Genomic DNA, 22,110 nt, shown 5'->3' with positions numbered 1-22,110 from the left:
GAATTTTGTGGTTTGTTTTTCGCTTGAAACATATGATAGAAGGCACAATCTCAAGTAGAATTAGGGGCGACCGGATAACTCAACCCATCGGACATGTGGAACCAGTAAAACAAGCAACCGCAACATATTGGCAAAAAAATCTTACTTATGGAAAAAAATTGAAACTTGATGATTAAAATCGAATATACACTTGCAAAAATGTTCGCATTAGAAAAGCATTACATTGAAAAAATATCTAATTTGATTTATAGAATATTATTTTCGCATTTTCACGCCTTGGTTTAAGTAAATACAGCTTGCCTTAAAAAGAATAAAATGATTAATTGTGTAATGCCTTTCAGATTTTTTACATGCTTTACAATAGAGTTTAATACTATTCTTTAAATGTGAAATAATTATTAACCAATATTTCGTGCTTGGTTGTCCCTTGAGTCAAGTTGTCCTCGGGGTCGAGTTGTCAGCTAGGTCGATTATTATAACATATTTACAATCAGAAGCATTTCAGAAACAGGAACAGCACACATAACAAGACTAGATACCTTTTAGATGTATAACCCGGAACAATCCTTGATTGGTATAGGGAACAAATATTTATGATATATCTTTCTCGCTTTTTTAAGGAAGGAACTCGGGCTATGTATGGAAGCAGTAACCTCTCTGACAGCGTGAAGATCTGAGCCAACATGTGAGCCAACGACGAATTGCCAATGAACCTTGAATTCTGATTTTACTTAGAGACGGCCCACTGAAATTGTCACTAAAATCATTGGCATTCTTTAAAATTTAGAACCAACTCCAGAATGGCCAGCCTTAGAAAGCCAAAGACGAGTTCTTGATTCTACCGACCAGGAAAATAAGGTTATACGAAATATCAATTACCCTTATGCAAGGTTAAAAACCAAAACAATGGAGTCAGCACATTTTTTTTATACCTCGATCTCATTTTGAGGGTTAAAATAAGCTAACCCGAAACTTTCTGCGTTCTGCTATACGTATGGAATAATTTCGAATCGAAGACGTCCGAGCCTCTAAGGAATGTACCGTTGCTTATGTTGATCTTTAAGTATGTGTTAAGGATAAAACATATCTTTTTCATTAACTTCGGTTATAGTTTCAAAAACTATTTCTTTGTTCATATGGGCTTCTTTAACTTGGCATCTTGATTTCAAAAAGTACCCTCAAATTTTCCAAAATGTATGAGTCGAACTCACAAGAAGTCATCAGAGAATTTCAGCTTTCTGTCAAACTTGTCCAAAATGATTTGAAATGCTTGCAAAATGAGCCAAAAGTTGCCATGTATTTGATTTTTGGACATATTTCCTAACAACTGTATTCGAAATGACCAAATTGCTTAGATTTAATAACTACAATTTCAAACCCGAGCCTTTTGATCAATTACTGCGAAGCTCCATACTTTCAGCTCAAGATTACCAATTCAATTTCTCTCAGATGATTCTGAAATTTCTCACATGATTGGAAAATTCATAAATCATCGAATTATAGTGGCGCGACAGTTTTGGATAGTCCCACGACAGCTGGCTCTGTTTTTTTTCTGCAAGAATTTATTTTCAACACAAAGAAACCTTCTTTACCCTGAAAGCACTAAATGAGTCCTTCACTGTCACATTAGGACACTAATGACATTGTTCAGCAAAGAAGTACTTCCATCCAAAAATGATCACGATTTCTGAATCTGTTTGGCAATCCATCGTGCTGTCTTGCTCACTTTATGGTAGATACCGGGTTGTTTCTCAACTGCACACCCAAATCCGGCAGAGGTAATCCCGATCAAGGTCCACTGTCCATCAAAATTAATCACTAGAGGGCCTCCGCTATCACCCAAACAAGCGTCTCGCTTGCCTTCTTTGTGTCCAGCACAGAACATCTCTTCCTTCAATTGAACAGCTATGGCCTTGTCTTTGTGCCATTGGCGGCATTGCTGATTCCCTATAATTGGAACCAGGACTTTGTTCAACAGGTTTGTGCCCGTTTTGCCAAAGGAGTTGTCGGTCTTGCCCCATCCGGCGACCACACCAATTTTCCCTTCCAAAGGGTAATCCATGGTAGGTAAGCAGATAGGAATGATGTTGTCCCGGTAATAGACAGGGTGGTCCAATCGAAGCAAGGCAATGTCGTATCGATCGGGTTGAGTTAGCATGTACCTGAACTCGGGATGGAGAACAATGTTCTCTACTTTAAAGGACTCGGAGACTAAGGGTTCGTCAATCTAGAAGTAGAAGAAAATGAATGTCAAAATTGGCAATTAGATGAATAAATGTCTCCAATCTACTGACTAAGTAGTCATACTGACAACGAGCTGAACTATATCATCGTGACTAGATTCGCTCATTTTGCAGGTTTTGAGCAATAGCGAAATCTCTAAATGACGAGAAGTTCGCCATGGGATTTGAAGGTAACACCGAGGAGAAATTAAATTTGGCGCCCGCATTTTGGGTACTGGTGTTGTTTTTTTTGACACTGAGACGTGTTCAGGCATTTTGGCCAACGCAGCCCACGATATCACAAATTTTGCGTATATTGGACAATAAAGGCTTAAGTTGCAAGACCATGAAGGAACATGTATTTTTTTGATAATTTTTTTTGCAAGCTTTATAGCCAATTTTGTGTCATATTTTCATTTGAATTTTGCTGTTAATCTATTCCCATTACGCGTCCATTACATCCAATGTCTTAAAAGCCACTCCATTTGAAATCAGTCAATGACACCCTTCAACCTCATTGTGCCCAACAAGGTAGAAGTGGAAACAAAGTTAACACTCAAAACATGTAGTTAATCTCCAATATATCTTCTTTGCATTTGTTCACTTTTTAAAATCCTCATTTCTTGTCATTTTCAGTCTCATTCGTCTTTTTTTTGTCCAATGAATTGATTTCTGTCTAAAAATAAATAATAATCTACACTCTCTACTTTTGCTCATTCTCATAGGCAATATTCCTTTATTTAGTTAAGGATGATCTGCCACTTTCGCCTTTTCGGGATCCAAGAATTAATTATTTGTCGTTACTCAATCTTACATTTTCCGTATCCTTGGTATCGTACTCGCCCAGATGAACCGTGATCTGACTTAGTTTGGCCTGATGAACGCAATGAGCAGCAGTGGCCACGTACCAGTGATTGAGGAGAACGCCGCCACATTGATAGCTTGAAATCCTGATATGGACCTGTAAAAAAGCGAATGCTTTGTGTCAATATTTGGGTGGGGAATCGGTTCAAGTGGAGATAGAGGTCATTGCGAAATAGAGCCTGTTTAAGAAGAGGTCATAAACTATCTCCAAAATTTGCCTCCAGTTCTGATCTGATCCGTACAGGGATGGCACCCCTGAAAAAGTGACTTTTCGCCGATCCCATACATCGTTTTCAAATTTATTGCGCAGTATTCAAGGGAGGAAATCAAAACATGACCCAAAAAAACATTCCTTCAAATAAATCAATTCGCGAGAACTCGAGTACATTGGGGACATTATTGCATCGAATTTTGGAATTGGAATATAAATATACAAAAAAATCCCCTTATACATAGACCATGATATTCTTCTTTAAGCAGTTGCCCAAAATCTCATATTTTGTCCGACCAACCCTGGCTTGAGTCGGGTACCTCCTCCCTTAGTGGAAGTGATAAATTTCGGGGTGCCTACCCATTTCTATCTTCCAGGAAGATGAGAAAACTACATTCAAGTATACCCCCGTCTTGAAGGAAGCCTGAAATTTCTCATCCACAAATCTTATGCTTGGGAAGGGGAGGAAAATTATCAGTGTACCAGTCACTTTCCCTCAGGAAGAAGGAAATCGAATGAGACCCCACGACCCACCAACCAACCACGACTTCCTGGCTTTTGTGACATCGTCAACTAAGATGATAATCTAATCTTACTCGTACGGTATTTCAGGCATAATGAAGTTCGATTGGAGAAAGATGTTTCAATTGAACCCCTCGAGGCGAGGAAAGCTAGAAGAATGAGTAAATGGTCAAAGCAAGGCTGGATAGGGCATCTCTTGAAACAGGATCACACGGTTTCCAAAGGATTTTCATTTTCATTGCTGGAAATCACGTTGTGTGTACGTTTGTCGAAACAAATAGATAATGGCCATTCCTCTTGAGAAGTTTGGGAAACACCTAATGAACTGAATTGCCTCGAGTTGCTGAGGCAAAGCCAGGCAATCCACGAGTTTTGAAATCTAGAAATTCAAATCCGAAGATGTTGGTGGTGAAAGTAGGAAGGCATTTAAATGACGAAAAAGAAAGAGGAAAAAGTGCAATAACAATCAAGGGAGGTTTCCCTGACATGCTCAGAACAGAGTGAGGTTGATTCAACCAGTGTGCCAATAAATAGTCAATCATGCAATTAAAAAGAATTTCAATTGCTGCTTCTTTTCATTCAGAATGTTCATGCACGGGAGGTCAGTATCACAATCACTAATAAACAGGTAAAAGGATGAATTACGTCAATGTCATTTCTAAATGGAAAATTTCTTTGAATGAAAGTCAAGCAAGTTTCTACTAACAAATTGAAAGCGACCTTGACGAATCTTGAGAGAAAAACAAAATCGCTGACTCCCTTTTTGAAGCTGTTATATCAAGGCATCAACACAATTAAGAACCTGATCGTAGCTCTGAAAGCTTTTGCTAGCCGTTCTTAAGTAACTTGAATTCTTGATGATTGATGAACGAAGCATGAATATTTCTATGTCTGCTTGAATGGAATTTTGCATAGAAGTTTTGCATAGGAAGCAGAGGTTACTTCCAAAGAAATTATCTTTCTTACCAAGACAAGGATCAAAGGTGGGCATCGCAATGAGCCGTAAAAGTTTTTCATTAGTACTCACTATTTCTACGGCGAGCAGAAATTGCAGAAGTTTGACGGTTTGGATGTGCGAAAGAGTTCAACTTAGGCATTGATAAGAAAACCGGTTAAGTCAAACCTCTCGATATTCTGCTCAACATGCTAACATTGTTTTTTTTTTATCCGTGTCTAGTAATCAGATACTTATCAGTTCATAATTTGCGGCTTGTTCATACTTTTTGTATCAAAACGAAAAATGATTTCAGAGGATGGGCAAAACGGGTTCCACTCCAGCCTTTGATACAATATTTTTTCCCTGAAAACGACCATTGGGCGAGGGGAAATGTACTCGTGCACTATTTCCAAGCCACGAGAAAGCAAATTAGTCCCCTTAACTAGGAATTCCCGTTTCTTTTCCCATCAAGAGTTGATGGATGAATCGATCTCGCCCGTTTCACAACCCTGTGGTTATTACATGGCGTTATCTATTTGAAGTAATAGGTTTGATGGAGACCGCTAAATTAAGACCCTACTCACTCACCTGCCAAGGTAGCTCAGCAAACTGAGCTCTCTCTCCGCCAATGATTCGCTTGCTGAATGCATTTTGTTTGGAGATCCCGCATTCGGGCTCATTTCGGAGGATTTCCTTGCGACGCTTTTGAACGCGACCAGTGGCGATTGGTTGGTTTGAGATGTCGTTGTTGTTGATAATGGTGATGTCCTGAAAAAATGGAGACAAATGACCAATGGACCACGGTTGGTTGTGAAGCGCTCAACCATGGAGAAAGTGCAGAGTGAACTTTCAGTACAAGGCCAATGATATAAATGAAGGAAAACAATGTGTAACATAGACGGGATCAGGATACTTTCATCATCGTCGCAATTTGGGGACAAGTTAATCGGTAACTTGGTATCATTATCCGGAATCCGAGAACTTGAAAGGTCAACCATGCTTACCTGACTGGCCTTTCGGCCCATATTGGGGACCACACAACAGGAGTAAAGTAACGAATTGCAACCAGGATGGGGGACACCTCCAGCTAACCAGCATCCAGGGGTGAAAGTGCAACTGAATTGGACATCCTCACTCAAGCAATGGGGAGTGACCCCCAGGAGCGATCGGAAGAGACTCGGATCATTGGGATCACTGGAATGCGAGCGAGCGCGTTGTTCCCGGATCAATTGGTGGTTCAAAGGGCGATGACGACCTCGGTCTTGTCGTCGACGTGCTCGTTGTTGAGCCCGAAATCTTCGCCAACGCCGCCCATGTTCAACTTCACGCAGATGTTGAAGCTCTTGCTCATTTCTCTGTTGTTCCAACCAAGCATTGTGGACGTGATCAGGAACACGTTTGGGATAGATATCTTCGTAGACCAACACATCGGAAGAACCGTCGGAGGAACGATATCCTGTGTCAGGCACCACGTTACTTTGCTCGGGAAGGATGTAAGTCTCTTCCACATAGGAGGGCGCGAATTGGTGATCCCCATATGGATCCACTAGCTTTTGTTGCCAAGTCCGGACCTTTCCGGACCCCGCTTGAACCGGCCATTTCCGTCGTTTGTGATACTGAGGTCTGGGCGTGGGCCTCGTGAGGGGAGGCCGTGGAGGAGGTGGGGATTGAGCAAGGGCACTGTGGGCATGATTTGTAGCCTGATGGACAGGGTCTGAATGAAAATTGGCAAATGAGGCATTGGACACGAGATTGATCTCTTGCGTCAGAGGTTCAGCCCGGATTTTGTTGGAAGTATAACTAGGCGCAATAACGACACTGTTGTGATCATTGGCATTGGTCGGCTGGACTTTGGGCGAGGCAGCGAGGAAATACCCATCGTTTTCCGAATAGGCTGGCACGTAGTTCGCTTCGCGAGAGTTTAAAGTCCGAGGCACGGCGTCGTATACGGGCGCCCAATTAGAACTTCCCCAAACACAATGGAGAAGTGCTGAAGAAAGGAAAGTTTGGAGTGTGGACATAGTTCGGTTTTGTGGTTGTTTCACTGGAATGACGGTGCAGGATTGGGAAAATTGGGGGTGAAGCACGAATGGGTTGACTAGAATACAATACAGGGAGTGTGGCAGGAAATTCTACTCCATGATTGCTTACTTTCCCCGACGTGACCTGAAAAAAGGGAGAAGTTACTTCTAGGTGATGTCCATTTAATTTGCGTCCAGATCCCGACATTGATAAAGCATCTAAAAGTGACAAGATTGGGAACTTTCACCGCGACCATAACGATCGATAATGATAAGGATTTTCCTTTTCCATTTATGTGAAATTTTACACTCTAAAACACTTCCTAAGACAAACAACTTTGCCCAGCATTACCTGCAGGCAATCCAGAATCGTATTTGTTTCAGTGAGAACATTTTGGATACCCCCGCCAATTTCTCCCAACAAATACGAAAACGATCTTCAGTTGGCTATGCCAAGAAAAGTAGCCTTCTGCACGAAATACAAATTTCTTTCCATTTGTACTCCTACAACATGATGTTCTTTCGTATGCATTTTTTGTACGCAATCCTTGACCTTAAACGATCTGACTATCAAATATGTTTGCTTCGACGTACTCGTGTGTGTTGTTCATATTCATGTGAAATCGTTAGTGGTAACCAACGGTGGCACCGCCATCATTGGTTAAATAAAAACGAACTTTGCCACAGAGCGGTGATCAAGAAAAGGACGTTCAAGAGTCACTATAGATGTAGGCTTGACCTTCAGTCCAAGGATCAAAAGCCGCTTGTCGGTTAGTTTTACGCGCTCGACAGGGCTTTGAGATTGCTTAGAGGCTCGATCACGTTAGCTTTACGGATCTTCGGTGCTAGAGAAAACCTTGACATTTTCCCCCGGAGGCGACTGTAATTGTGTCGAAACGAATTTATTGTGTAAAATGGGTTAATAGCCAGAATTGTCCCATTGTTTAATCTCAGTCCTCTCCGGGGGTTTCACCAACCATTGACGCCGCTATTTAGGCCACGAGAAACTTTTGGTCACATGAGCATCTCGTCAAGAGCAATTCGCCATGGTCTGATTGGTTCCAAGATCATGGATGGCGTTTCCTGGCCAGACATGTTCAGTCCGAGCTACTTCTCTCACACTATAGCTGAATTAGTCTCCAAGGAACGTTAGTTTCAAGCCAAGCACTAGTCAATGAGGCTATGTCAGGTAGGGGTTTTGAGATCGGATTTGGCCAAGAATGACTGGATGATTTATCCTGAAGATCTCTTCAAGTCATGATTACGTTAGCGATAGTGCCTCACAATGCTTTAGCAACGAGGACTGTTAAGGAAAGTTCCACGTACCTAGGACTGGAGTAGTTCTCGAGTGTGTCCAAGATTTTTGGGATTGGCGTTGGCCATCTTCACAACTGTTTGTGAAAGTGTTGATTGCGGAAAAGGCTCAATGATCTATCTCAGCTCAGCGAGTGGAAACTCAAGCACTTTTCGAGAAAACTAAGAATGAATCGTTGATACCAATTCTGTCTCCATGTACATGTATCTCTCAAACGGTTCACTTCACTGGAGTGACACTCTTCAGATCAGGTGTTCACGACCACACAATCGTCATGAGGAGTAAAAATAACACGTCCGGATAATGATGGCTTGGTTTGGTTTGTGAAGTATTTGTCAATAATTATGACAAGGAAGTATAAGCTTCAAACATCAACCAGGAAGAACCTTTTGGAGAAAATTGGTGCCAGTTGATCCGACGACAATACGCGATTACAGGGAAATTTCTGCACTGAATCGTGATTTTCGGCGAAAAATCCACGCTTCTTCACTTGTTCGTAAGATCCTCGGGAAGTTGGCCGAAGTTGCGTAGACGCTATGGAAAATTGCGAAATGTGCTCCAGAGAATACAATAAAAAATCTTCATGCATCAGGACATCCTCCAGAGCGTAGGCGTCGCACAAGGATTCAGCCAGGGCGGAGTGTATTCGGTGCAGTAACCAAGGTATGAGAGATGTCAGTCAGTCAGTCTTCCAAAGCAAGGTCATCGGGCTCTCTAGTGTGACTGGTTTTTCTTCTCGGATGACACCTAGCAACCCTGGCCAGAGTAGGATCTCATCATCAAATCGAGTCAGCATCAAGGGTCAGGTATTATCCTCTCCAATTTTGGAAAGTGAAGCTTGCCTCCACAAGGAGTCACCTTGAACTTCTGAGCTGACCAGCCATCAATTATCAGGTCGGAATGAAAGAAGAGTTCACTATGGGTCACACCACGGAATAGTTTGAATAAACGGAGTGAAAATCTTCAACACGGCAGCACTGATAACTTCCCTTGTATAGATTTCTACTCATGAGCAGAAGTAGTTTCCATCCAGTTAGCACATTAGCTCTTGCTCGGATCGCGTTTTCCCTTGCTCGCAACCGTACCTCAGAGTACCAAGCAAATCTAGAACTCGATGCCGCTAGTTTTCAGATCGTTTCAAAGTGAGAGTGAAACAGTGCAAGGGGCCAGTACACCGACAAAGAGCTCTACACTTGATGGAGACTGGCGACCGACTGCAGGAATTGTCCTGGAAAACGCCAGAGTTACGCTGCCATGCGTATGAATCAGGGATGGCATGGCTGATGGCCGCCGTCAGACACTACTGCCAACGAGGGGTTACACTTGGCTGATGCCAGAATCATGCAGGAGCGAAACCTGCACCTCCAAATCCATTCACGAGCGTAAGACTCTTCCCTACCTCTGAGCTGGCCAATTCTTAATGAACCACCTACGTGTACCTACTCCTCCTTGAGGCCTCATTTATTGGATTGTTTTCTCTCAATAGGCGGTATGAATGTAAACTCTTCATCGGCCAGATATGGACCATTTCATTTGGACATGTAACGGGAATTCGGGCAGGGAATGTCCAATCACGACTCCAATCATTTATGAATTAGTTAGGTACACCAGAGCCGACATCCAACCTTACAGAGGAATGCTTTGAGAGCGCTCATGCAAGAGAGGTTGTTTGAGAGCCCCAAGAAAATCCCCCGGAGAACAATCGCTAGCTCTTGAATGGTTGTAACCAACTTCAAGGACTGGATATTCAAATTATCGGAGGAGTGTCGCCGTTTGATGGTGCTGAGCACCCTTGAAAAAGAGCACAGGAGATTGGGAGTGTTTCTGAATATTGTTACCGTCGTTAACCAGATGACATTCCACACGCAACGTGTCTCTGGTTGTAAAAAGGCATCCTTGAAGTCGGAAAACATTAGAAATCAGATGTTGACGATGGTGTTAAGGAGACCATGACCATGACTTTATTCATTTGGCATCATTCGTGTAGACGTCTGAATAACTGTTCCCAAACCATATGACTTACGATAACAAGTGCACCGTGGTCCAATTACCAAGAATAGCCAACGGCATACGCCGTAATATTTGCGGAAAAAAAACTAAATACTGATGGCCCACCTTAACCCAAGTGTTGTTAGATCAATGAGAAAAATGCATCTGGCCGAATTCAAGAAGTTGTTTTAGATTTGGCACTACAATACATGACTGAAGTGATTGACACTCCGGCCAAGTTTTACGGTCAAATTTAATTAGGCCTGTGTTTCGCAACCACCCGAACTAATGTAGACCGTCCCTGCAATGGACCAAAACGCCGTTACTCAATGACATATACACCGATGGTTTGACACACGCAAGACACACTTTTGTCAAGTTCAAAGAGAATTATTTGACCCAGAACAGTTTTTTGAACACTGTTCAATTTTAGAGGGGAGTTTGTTTTGATTTCATTCCAAGTTACCTTTTCCAATCGGTTCAGAGTTAGAGGAGAATCTTGAATTGCATTATTTATAGATAACGGTGATTGGTGATTTTCATTTTTTTTTCAAACACTCATCATCAACACAAGGTGCTTCAAATATCACGTTATTGTGGTGCCGAGCCCACATAATGAGCCTAAGCAAGGTCATGATTACCCCAAACAATCCGGTGGTTTCAAGGTCAGGAGAAAATTGATAGTCCCCCCAAACGGTCTGACAGCCAACGGTAAACAATCAAAAACAACAAATGAGTGAGTGACATCCGACAACTTGGCCGATTAACAAAAAAAAATGTCTGTCCCATCCAAGGCCATTCGTCATTTCTGTCCATCCAGTGTTTTTTGTCTTTAGAGATCCGTGCCAAATGAAGATGAATCAAAATTTCGCCCAGGTGCTCATGTACGACCACAATGGTAGATTTTGTATCTCTCTTTTGTGACATCACTTAAAAACCCTTTCAGCTTTTAAAGCTAGAAGATCAAGGACGCTATTAGTACGTCACTTCCGAGATCACAATATTATGATCCGAGGCTTGGACATCACGTTGAGTGAAGTTGTGAATTCGGAAGAAGTCGTCAAATTTCTTGTTAAGATAGATGTAGTCCACTCGAGTTTTGAATCGGCACGTGGACAGGATACCCGAAAATTCAGTAACCTTGGTCTGCAATAAAGAATGACTAGCAAAAATGAACATTTCCACATATGTCACGTTGCAATTACACAAGAGAAACATTTCAAGAGGGCTCTGTCCAAATGAGGCAAAGACATTTCTTGCCAGGGTTTCACGATCATTTTTGGGAAGAACAGCATTCAATTATATATCCTGGTCAAATTGTACTAGACTTCTATCATCATCCAAAATCTATATATCCAAACAAATTCAATCTTGTTTTCCCAATTACTTGTTCTGGACCTCTTGAAATTGTATGAGAAATAGTATTAAAGTTTTTCCAGACCGTGCATTACATTGGTTCAAACCCCACTGAAAAATTACCTTTGTGTCTGTGAAACCAAGTTGCTTCATACGATCAGTTAAAGCCCTCTTTGGTCTCTCCCATCGATTGTTGGCCCTAACTTGGGTGATATGATTGAGCTCGTCCGAGGAGTAATCTTCTAAGGTCAATGCGTTGAAGTCTCCCGCAATCACAGTCATGGATTGGGAGTATAGATCATGGAGATTGGTAGTAATCTCATTGAGCTCCGACAATCTGGTGCCCTCACTGATGTGGTTCAAATGAACACAAGTCAAGATGAAGCTCAGATTACCTTCCAAAAGAACTCGAGCGGTTACAGAGCGGGTTGAGGATCTTGAACCGAGATATTTCCTGAATGAAAGCACGAGAAAAATAGGTCATTGGTTTCAAAAGGGTCACAAAAGTCAGACGAAAGCCGTAAAGCTGGTTGTGCATTCGAATCAGACGAGAAAATTTGCTTGTAGCAAGAAATCGTTCATTGTAATCGAGGGAAATGAATCGTGCTGGAGGGCCTCTCAGAGCTGCATTCTGATTGATAAGAACCTTGGGCGTGATTGTGCAAGAATCTAGTGAAATATTGGTGTGGCATGAACATGCCACAATGGTAAGTTGTCAAAAGGCAATATGTAGCCCTCTTGTCTACTCGTTTCCTAATCACGGCTTGCCATTTTCATGATTATGAAAAGATGGCCATGAGACATCAAGTCAGCACACGTATTCCATCTTAGCTATGATGACTGAGGCTTGGGATCTCTCATTCAAATATTTTGCACGAACGAATGGCTACGCCTACGACATTTCTTGTTTAAATTGTCAGAAGTCAGAATATTGAAAAGTGGTTAGCCTCAACCACAAGGTTATCAATATGAACAGGACCTGATTCGAGAGAACTAGTGATGGACCAAATCTAAAGATTATTATTGGTCTATATTTTTGCCGACTGGTAATTTTATGCAAATTAAGTATACTTGTTCCCTCCTATCCAAAGCTTTTCAGTGTAACCCACGAACACGAACAAGATCTATCGATGGTAAGTAGTAGAGGGCGGATTTGAAAGTGATGTTTTCATTCATAAAATGCCATTTTCATGCGCTCAAAATAAAATTTTCGGATGCAACAATTAACCTCTGATAGTTATGGTTGCAAAACTTATGGAATTAGAATTATATGAAGTAGTTTTGTTGCTGTTTGCCAAAATATTGAATTGTTGGTTTTCCAAGTTTGAATATACCATGATTTCCTTTTCCCATGAGAGTTAAAAACTATAGAAAGATTGCGAACAAAATCTTTAATAGTTCCAACCTATTTAACTTTTAGTTCTTTTCTTTTAGTTCCTGGGAAAACTCATTTTTTTTAAATATAACATTCAATGATTGATATTATGGAGATATTGCACCTATTTGTTAATTCATCGCCTTTCCACGTCTCCCTTTCCGATCCAATGTCTAAAATTGTCAACTCGAAAAATGTTCTCTTGAAGACACTATCCAAATGAATGGCGTGGGAACCCTTTTTTAAGATTTCAGAATTGATAACATTTACAGAATATTGAATTATCTTCCTTTCAGTTTTAATTGATTTAATTTGCCAATTTTGGAAGGAATAGACTCAATCAAATTCCCTCAAACAAATAAAATAGTGTTATTCCAGGTCAAAATTGAGAAAACAGGGACAAATCAGCATTTATTTTCCATTAAAGCATCAAATTATGTGAACAACTTTTAAATCCGCCCTCTAGAAACTACAAATCTATTATCCATTGTGACAACGCATCCTTTACTTTCAAGTGACATTTTGACTGCATAACGTGGTGCACAATGCAGTTACATAGATGTATGTATATTCTGTCAACGGAAAAATGTATGTCAAGTTTTGGTTGGTGCCCGTTGGCTCTCATTCTATTGTTGGTCTTGGACACTGAGTCAACCATTTGTGCATTAACCACGGCATTGTGCATGCCAACGTGTGAAAGAACTTGCGAAAGAGCTTAGGTGGCTCAGTGACCGGACAACTAGAAATACCCATCAAGGTTAAAACCATTTTGGAGCGACGATGCTTTACGTTTGATATCACTTTGCCTAAAACTCGATGATAAGAAAATACCTATGAGAAGCTGAACTATCGAACAATGTCTGTCTTCAAGATGAGCGATAAACGTGGGACTGTTTTTAATTTCAAAAGACAGTCCAAGTCGATTATTTCAGATAATTATTGTACAGTACATCTACTTGCGAACGTCATCTGCGACAAATTATAGAATCTACATTTCTTGTTACAGGCATTATGTCGTATGTCATCGTTTATTGCTTGCAATCAATGCCAAGTCAAGGTTGAGGTTTCCCTGGCGGGCAAAGTAAACATCATGATAGGGACAAAACGACGAAACAAACGAGCTCCCGAATAACTAATCTACTAGTTACATGTTTGACTAAGGTCTCTTGCTCAAGTTGGAATCATGTAAGTCAAACCTTGACTGTAAATCATGCCTGCTCTTTGTAATGTTTCTTACTACTTATCATTTAAAGGATATGGAATCCTTGACTGAGTTCACTGATCAATTAATTAGTGATGTGATGTTGTCCACCGATTGATGATTTTCGGGTCTCTTGTAGATTTCAATACCACTCCTAACGCTAATATTGCTTTTAAAGATATTTGGTGCTTAATAATTTTTCAAAGACCATGAGCATTGGGAAGAAAACCGGTTAATGCATCCCTCTTGAATTTCTTCTGGACTTCCGAACAACGCTTTTTGTCGGAGTCTGTTGATCAGTTTTTCAAACACACGAGACCTGATCTTATGGGTAACCGCTATTTTCAGACAGGCATTCCTTTTACTAAGTGCATTAAAGAGTCATTTTACACCCTTTTGCAGCATCTTGAATTTTCAAATATGTAGGATGATATAACTTATAGAAAGAAATGACATTAGTGGCGTACAGCTTGAGTAGGTTTTTAGAATGGGATAGGATAAAAAAAAAGATTGTGATTGCTAGTGAGATTGTCGAATCAACCGAAGGAAATCACCTATTTCGACAATTGATTTTCCGCTCAGCTTAGTTGTAACGGATGATGAGTACTACTGATTGCAAAATCAGAGCTACTGTTTATTCTAAAGCTTCCATTTAAGAACCACAATCATATTTTGCTGTATCACTATGTCAATATTTGTGCTCGTTGTACACTTTATACATTCATTGAAGCTTGTTAGTAGGGATAAACATTGTGCAGTCGGTTCGCTGGAATTCCCGGGAACCAGTAGGTAGCATTTCAAAAGCAATTCAATTACGGGGCTTGTTTTTATGCCAAGCCATTTTGTAAATGATTTATTATCTTTGACCTATCTGTGATCGGGCTAATTTAGGAGGATGTGGTATAGCACCCACATTTATATATTTCTTTAACATTTGCAGTGAGTGAAATATCAATAAATTGTAATTCACCTAAAATCTAGTAATGATAGTTACTTTGAAATGTGATTGCAAGTATAAATACATCACTAGTCGAAAAGTAGAAGATTTCTTCCAATTTCTTTAAACAATGATTTCGTGGCCTCCTTGTAGATCATATTGTACTTAACACTCTTTTGTAGCTATCAAATTATCGCTTATTCATTAAAAGCGCCCCACCAAACAAGTTTGAGCCCATCTGTCTGCCTTCTTTCAATTTTCCTTTTAAAAGGTTCAGACATGAATTAATCGGCTTGAAATTGCCCGCTGAGTAAAAAGATTGCTGACATTAAACGAGCGGCAAGCCAGCTAATCCTGTTGATGATTTGGTTTTCATCTGCACTTTGTGAGGCTGTGAGGTTTCGAACGGAAAAACCTCTAACGACCCTGGTGCCCAAAAATTGAAGTTGACGGACAAGAGTATTGTACCTTTTCATGGCAAACTTCGTGAGAGTGGGATTCTTGTTTCACGATTACGCAGGATGCCTTTCAATTAGTGAATTAGCAAAGACCACAAAATTTGTTTGTTCTCAGGCTCAAATCCGAGTTATCTGATGATGATTCTTACCACACATCCACCCTTCAATTCGCACGATAGATAGCGTCAAAAACACGTGTCTTCTGTGAACCCATCTGCGTAGAGTGTAGACTAAGGCTGAGAATGCAATGATCTAGAATCAATCTTACTCTGAAAGTACAATACCATAGTTTTGTCCTTAAATCTTCTGAATCAAACAGACTCTAACAACAATCTGGCGTGTTTGGCTGATTTTTTTAGTACAGTACTTCGTACAAAACCACATTTGAGAGGTACTTTCGTTGGATGTGATTGTTGTACTATTGATGATCTACAGCATGATTTGTCCTCGAAAAGTGCGCTGAAACACCTTGAAAAGGTGAAAGATAACTAATCCAATGAGAAGAAAGTGGGTTGTAGCCCCTTGTGGGGAGGTAATTATTTCGGTCCTGTTATGATTGGTTGCACATTGTGGCGGCTTCTACAACTTTCAACTACTCTTTGGCAATTGATCACTCCATTTTTGGGTCTCACCCATTAAAGTAACGTTTTATTCTTGAGTGAAAGTACGAAATTATATCTAAGAAAACCAATTTAGTAGGACTCTTTAGAAGAATCATGTTGATTTATGTTTGATGACTAGGGCCGGCCAAAACTTGTTGCCTGAAAATTGTGCAAAAGAAACTTGCATGTCTCACAATTTTCTGCAAATTTGTTGCATCTGGAATTTTTCCAATTTTATCAGCAATATTTGACATCTTTCTGCAATTTATTAGGCAATATCAGCCATTTCAGCACAAAGATATTAATATTTCTGCAGTTTAGACTTTAAGAAAATAGATTTGCGTCAGTTCAGGGGAAAGATTTGTGAGATTTCAAGTTTTCCGCATATTTTTTAGACATTTGTTTGACATGAAAGTACAAAATAGATTATAGATATATCAACAACTGCTTGCACATCTATTCCATCCAGCCATCCATTTTGGATAGCTATCTCTTTTATCTTGGCAGTTTTACGAGATACACTTTAACAAAGGTTGGGATGCACTTTGTTTGTGCAACATGTGTACTTCTTTTTTAAAAGTTAGACACATCCTAACATGTTTCCGTGGGGTATCAGTAAATGGATGGTTAATTTGAAAAGAATTGGCCTGTTGTCATAACATGAAATGAAACTAGATCTTACTAACAAAATTGTTGTGTAATAGTTTCATTGTGACATTATCATTGTGTTGTTGCAGAACTCAAGTGTTTTTTTATCATGCAGTATTAAAGGTATACGTAAAAGATGCTGGTCTAGCTGATTGGTCTGAGAGGCAGCGGAAACAATCCAAGAATCTTCTCTCCAGGTTTGTTTGTTAAAAAGTCAGATGGCAACTCTCTCACTTGGCCTGCCATCTACTGATGTGTATCCCAATTGAGGGATATTCCCAATTTGTTGTCACACCCAACATTACTTATTACCTGACCCTCAGGAATGACCACGGGTTTGCCCATTCAAGCTGTAAAAGCAACAACTCATGTTCTAATTTAAATATTGTGAATAGCTTGAAATTGGGCAGCCCGAGATCAAACCAGGATTCACTAGCCTCTTCTCCTCAGTTATAGTAGGTTCAAATTAGGGTGCTGAGAGTTATTATGGCAGAATTTTCCTTTTTCATCGACTTTTGCTTGATTTGGAAGGCAAAAATAGCATTTACTAGTCGGTGCCAATGTTTTGACAAGTATATTTGCAAGTTTCTGTGCAATTTCCGGTGATTTTTTACAAAAATTTGCTGTCAATAAAGACCATTTTTATATGCAAATTTTGGCCGGCCCTATTGATAACCAACATGTCTTTATTAGACAAATTCACCTAGGAGCATCTGAATTTTAAATAATTTGTTTTTTCCATTTGGACATTCAATTCAAAATAAAATTATCATAATGAAAACTAACAACGTTAACTCTTGAAGCTCAGTCATGTATTGAAGGTATCTTCTTTCTTGTGCTTTGATTTTTCACGGGCTTTTTTAACCACTACAGGGAACGCAATCCCCAGTACTATTACAATGAAAGGTTATAATTCGTCAATTTATTACCTTTTAATCTTTGAATGATTTTTGGTCTACCAACGTATTTGAGTTGGCAGACCGAGCTAGTCCTTGAATGTAGGGTTGATCTGGAATGTTATTTAAATTTTTTTCCAAGTCTGACTTGAAAGATGCGACCGGATCAACAAGGCCTACCTATTTCCTACGAGTATTAGAGGGAGGAGGGTTCTCTCAAAATGCACATTAAGCCTCTACGATCACTAGACTTGACCCTGAATGCTGGGTTGGGACAAAGCTCATGAATGCTTTTGAAGACGTACAGTATTGTTATTCAGAAAAATGTATTGTATAGGATAAAGAATTCATAGCTTTTATTACATTCTAGAGACACGTAACTTACCTCTTAAATTATTTGTTATCTACGTAAACTCGCCAAACAGAAAGGTAACTTCTTTGAAACCGGCTCTTGAGACGTTGATCAGATTATCATATCTCTTTCCCACACCAAGAATTAGTTTCAAAATTATTTTAGCATGTGACATAAAAAGTAGTAAACATGTGTATTCATGTTCTAAAGTACTACTTCAGCTCTGTTTTCCACCAAACTCGAAATCCTATAATGCAGATATCTAATTATTTTACAATCTTGTCGACAACGTCCTAAATTCGCTCATCGTGAGTTGAGATGATGAACCAAGCTTAGGGAACTTAGCTCAATTATCATTTCATTGTGCTCTAGATTGCACATTGAATCCTTGCCAATGCATATCTCTTGAAGATGACGAGTAGGATAATGATGATTGGACAAGGGCAAAGAAATTACGTTCGCCGACTTTGTGGTTCCGATCCGATTAGAGATCTAGGGAGATAAGTATCGATTGGTTGGCTAGAGCGCTTTTCCTCATTATGTTAACGTAAAAATGCTAGCAATACAGGCTGCAAGTAGAGTGGGAAAAGGATTTCTTTGGCAAACAAACACACACGCCTTCTAAATAGTGATCGGTTTTAAAATGATAACAAAAAATGTGTTAGCTTTTACTTTCGTCAAAGACCTGCACAATTAAGGCTGAACATGTCAATCAAAGCAGCATTCAATCAGTTCAAACAGACAATCAGATAATTCAATAAAAAGTGGCTAATGCCACAAGCGCCCATACCTTATTGACTAATTTGTACATATTGTTCCTACAAAGCAATGGTGTCTCGGACACTCCTAAAGGTCAGTTGAAAGCTTCAGGAGTCAGTGAATACATTTTGTGTGCGTCAGCAAACATTGTCTGCATCATACTAAATGTATACAAATAATAACCAGAACACTCAAAGAGCAATTTTTGCTTGTTAAAAATAACCCTCAGCAGCATTGAGTTAGCACATTTCATTGCTCACCAAGCACATAAGCTAAAGTCCTTAACATGAAAATGAGTATTTGTATCACCAATTGAGTGGCATATAAGTTGGCAGTATTTTTTTACAAAACGACATCAAAAACGGCTCAATTTGCTCAAGGTTGATCATTCAATAGTGTCGCCGCAAATTTATCAGAGTGGAGATTAAAAAGCCTCTCTGTTGTTTCTCTCTCTCCAGATCTCTATTGTTGATCATTCAAATAAGAAATGCCAATCGTACTTTTCATAATGGAATTCCGTGCAATTGATCTTTTGAGCCGAAGTTGTTCAAAATCGAATTGGCTCGATTTTATGTAATAAAAAACTTCCTAAGTTTGTGATTCGATTTTGATATGTAAGATCGGTTCCTACCTCGGTACAGCTTCTAATTTGTATTTGCTGACGATTGAACATCTCTTGGAGGCCACGAGTCCATTAGCGGAGAAATGTTTCAAATTGTCCATGAGTCGCTCCGTTTGCACTTTGCCCGCTTCTTGGAGACAAATTATATCCACACCATGATCCTGAGAAAGAACATCATCATGATAATTAATGGAATGATTTTGTTTCAATATCAAAAGTGGGCTCATCTCCAATGATTATGCCATAAATCACACTCACCTCCACAAATTGAAGGATCTTGTCAAAGGTAGGTTTTCCATTGGCGTCAGTGAAACTATGTACGTTAAATGTGGCCAATTTGAACGACTTTCGACCCTCTGCCATAGCTCCAGAACTTCCTTATCGGAACTGATTGCAAACCACTAGTCAGTAAGGTGCTTTAACCATTTCTTGCACGGAATGTTGCAATCCCAGGAAAGTCTTGCGTAGGTTCCGTCATTTTCCGTGTCTAAGTTGCGTAGCTAAAACGTGAATGATTTCTGGCTCAAAAAACAATCTTGACATGAGAAATGCATTTCAAACGAAGATTTTGACTCACGTCATGCGGAATGACGTTGCCAGGTCAATATGTCGCCCACACATTATGTAACGTGATGTTCATACAAGTGCAAAAATGTATGATGGATTCTCAGAAGCGATTGAAAAAAATTGAAATATGTTTTCTCATACACCAACAATTTTAACGAGACCGTCTTTGCCATTTCAATCACCGACTAAAGTACGGTTGTCGAGTTCATTGGGTAGTTGTCACTGAACTTCTTCTTTTCAGTCAGAATAAACCTGTTCCAGTCAGATTTAACCCTCACAAGACTGAGCAAGGACTGAATCTGGGATCGAGACATATATCTGCATAGCAAAATGGTGGTTCAAACAGGATATTTTGGCACTGCTGAGGGGAAATCGGTCACGAAATTCACGTTGGATAACGGAACAATCAAAATCACGGTAGGTTCAAACTCATGTCCAAAGGTGGGCGCTGGACCTTCATTTGTTTCTGAGGTATTTCCTGTCTGATTTGGGCGTTCAATGATGAATTTTGTCATGGCATTTCATTTAGTTTTTCGCGAGAATTGCTACTAAATCCACAGTTGCCTGATTCTCACTCTTGAACTCCTTTCATGTTGGTTTTCTGAATACAAAAGTTCAATCATAAAAGTTATATTTCCTCTAAGCTCGCACAATCTTGAGAATGGATACCTTTACCATTAAATTGCCCAAATGGCTGACCTAAAACATTGTAAAGTAGAATTTGCGAGAAAACGGAATCTAAAAATAAAAGGTGATTGCCCCCTTCTCCTTTTCTCAGCCCTTTTATTGTTTTGTCAGAACAAAACATTGCTCCGCTCTCTAGTCATGAGCTACAAACTAGCTTACATTTATTGTTTAACGCGTAAGTCTTACAAGTTGGATATGCCCGCCTTTGATCCAAGTAATCTCCTAACACCTACCAAGCTTATCTGGTATGCATCTTGAGCACAAGCAATAATTTCATGTACTCATTAACCCATCATACTAAGATCATACAAAAAATGTCATGTCATTTGAATGCATCCCGTAGCATCTAAATGGAGCATCAGTAAAACCTATGAAATGGTCTCCTTATGGTCATATTTTGCATAATTCTAGCTGATATCCTATGGAGCCGCTGTCCAATCCCTGTTCGTTCCTGATAGAAAAGGTCAATTGGAAGACATCGTACTTGGATTTGATGACATCCAAGGCTACTTGGGCAAGAACCCATATTTTGGTTGCATTGTTGGTCGAGTTGCAAATCGGATTGCTGATGCCAGATTTACGTTGAACGGTCAAAGCTATCAATTGGACAAAAATAACGGGCCTAACGCACTTCATGGGGGCCTGAAAGGCCTAGATAAAGTGGTTTGGAATGGGGAAATCAACCCCAATACGGAGAACTCGGTGACTTTTTCTTATTTGAGCCCGGATGGAGAAAATCAGTATCCAGGTTGGCGGAACTTTGATATCTTAGTTCATGTACAAAGTAATTTCATTGTTCCTTGGCTATTTCTAGGAAATTTGATGATTAATGTAACCTATACGTTGACGAGTTCAAACGAATTGCAAATTCGATATTTGGCTCTGGGAGATCAATCCACTCCTGTGAACTTGGCCAGCCACACTTACTATAACCTCGGTGAGGTTTGAATTTGTTTTTGATGTAGCATAGTTTTGTTTCTGTCAAGTACTGAAGTCACATTATCTTCCTGAAAAACAGGTGGCCATGCCTCTGGATCCGAATCTTTGTCCTCCCACGAGGTCAGATTTAATGCGGATCACATGACTCCAGTGTCTGACAAGTTGATTCCCACCGGCGAGATCAAACCCGTGGATGGAACTGACTTTGATTTGAGACAAAAACAGGTTCTCGGTCCTTTGATTGAAAAAACCGGCGGTTACGATCACAACCTTTGCTTGAAGGATTATACGGATATCAAGGAAGAAGATATCAAATTTTGTGGACGGATGGAGCATCCTCTTACTGGCCGAGCCTTGGAAGTTTGGTCCAATCAACCTGGCATTCAATTCTACACAGGTAAATTTAGATACTTAAGTTAGTCAAAGATACAATTTCGCTTACGAAATTTGTATTAGGAACTTTCTAGATTTGTTGTTGACATCAATGTTTCCCTTTTTTAAAATTTAAAAACAAAAGGAATCTCAAGTGTCGAATAGCCTAAATAAAGAAAGACATGAGCTTGGGAGATAAGGTTTACATTACTTACCTGACACAATTTTCTGTAATGTACTATGAATTTGAAAGAGAGG

The 22,110-nt window shown here is 39.9% G+C and overlaps 3 protein-coding genes across 4 annotated transcripts in view; 1 reads left to right on the top strand and 2 right to left on the bottom strand.

Moving 5' to 3' along the window:
- Positions 1-1,542: 1,542 nt before the first annotated feature.
- LOC131877234 (coagulation factor X-like) lies at positions 1,543-9,092 on the bottom strand. The gene is made up of 5 exons (XM_059222848.1): positions 8,104-9,092; positions 5,761-6,922; positions 5,345-5,524; positions 3,037-3,183; positions 1,543-2,227 (listed from the first exon to the last, which is right to left on the bottom strand). Exons 2-5 carry the CDS (start codon positions 6,775-6,777, stop codon positions 1,679-1,681), a joined length of 1,893 nt encoding a protein of 630 aa, XP_059078831.1. The 5' UTR covers positions 6,778-6,922; positions 8,104-9,092; the 3' UTR covers positions 1,543-1,678.
- Positions 9,093-11,053: 1,961 nt separating this feature from the next.
- On the bottom strand, positions 11,054-20,200 carry LOC131877237 (uncharacterized). 2 transcript variants are annotated; one of them, XM_059222853.1, is made up of 5 exons: positions 19,865-20,200; positions 19,546-19,787; positions 19,297-19,448; positions 11,561-11,891; positions 11,054-11,227 (listed from the first exon to the last, which is right to left on the bottom strand). In XM_059222853.1, exons 2-5 carry the CDS (start codon positions 19,648-19,650, stop codon positions 11,057-11,059), a joined length of 759 nt encoding a protein of 252 aa, XP_059078836.1. In that variant the 5' UTR covers positions 19,651-19,787; positions 19,865-20,200; the 3' UTR covers positions 11,054-11,056. The 2 variants fall into 2 exon arrangements, with proteins under 2 accessions (XP_059078836.1, XP_059078835.1); XM_059222852.1 differs by lacking the exon at positions 19,865-20,200 and having other exon boundaries at positions 19,546-19,852.
- The window catches only part of LOC131877236 (galactose mutarotase-like), a 2,454-nt gene continuing 403 nt past the window's right edge, over positions 20,060-22,110 (top strand). Inside the window, exons 1-4 of the mRNA XM_059222851.1 lie at positions 20,060-20,271; positions 20,953-21,289; positions 21,356-21,478; positions 21,560-21,877. Of these exons, the coding sequence (XP_059078834.1) occupies positions 20,185-20,271; positions 20,953-21,289; positions 21,356-21,478; positions 21,560-21,877 (865 nt within the window). The 5' untranslated portion in view covers positions 20,060-20,184. The remainder of the gene's footprint in view (positions 20,272-20,952; positions 21,290-21,355; positions 21,479-21,559; positions 21,878-22,110) is intronic.

This window comes from Tigriopus californicus, chromosome 2 (genome assembly GCF_007210705.1).
Source record: "Tigriopus californicus strain San Diego chromosome 2, Tcal_SD_v2.1, whole genome shotgun sequence".
Lineage (NCBI taxonomy): Eukaryota > Metazoa > Arthropoda > Copepoda > Harpacticoida > Harpacticidae > Tigriopus > Tigriopus californicus.
Note: the sequence above shows the minus strand (reverse complement) of the source record. Positions and strands in the feature narration are given on the sequence as shown.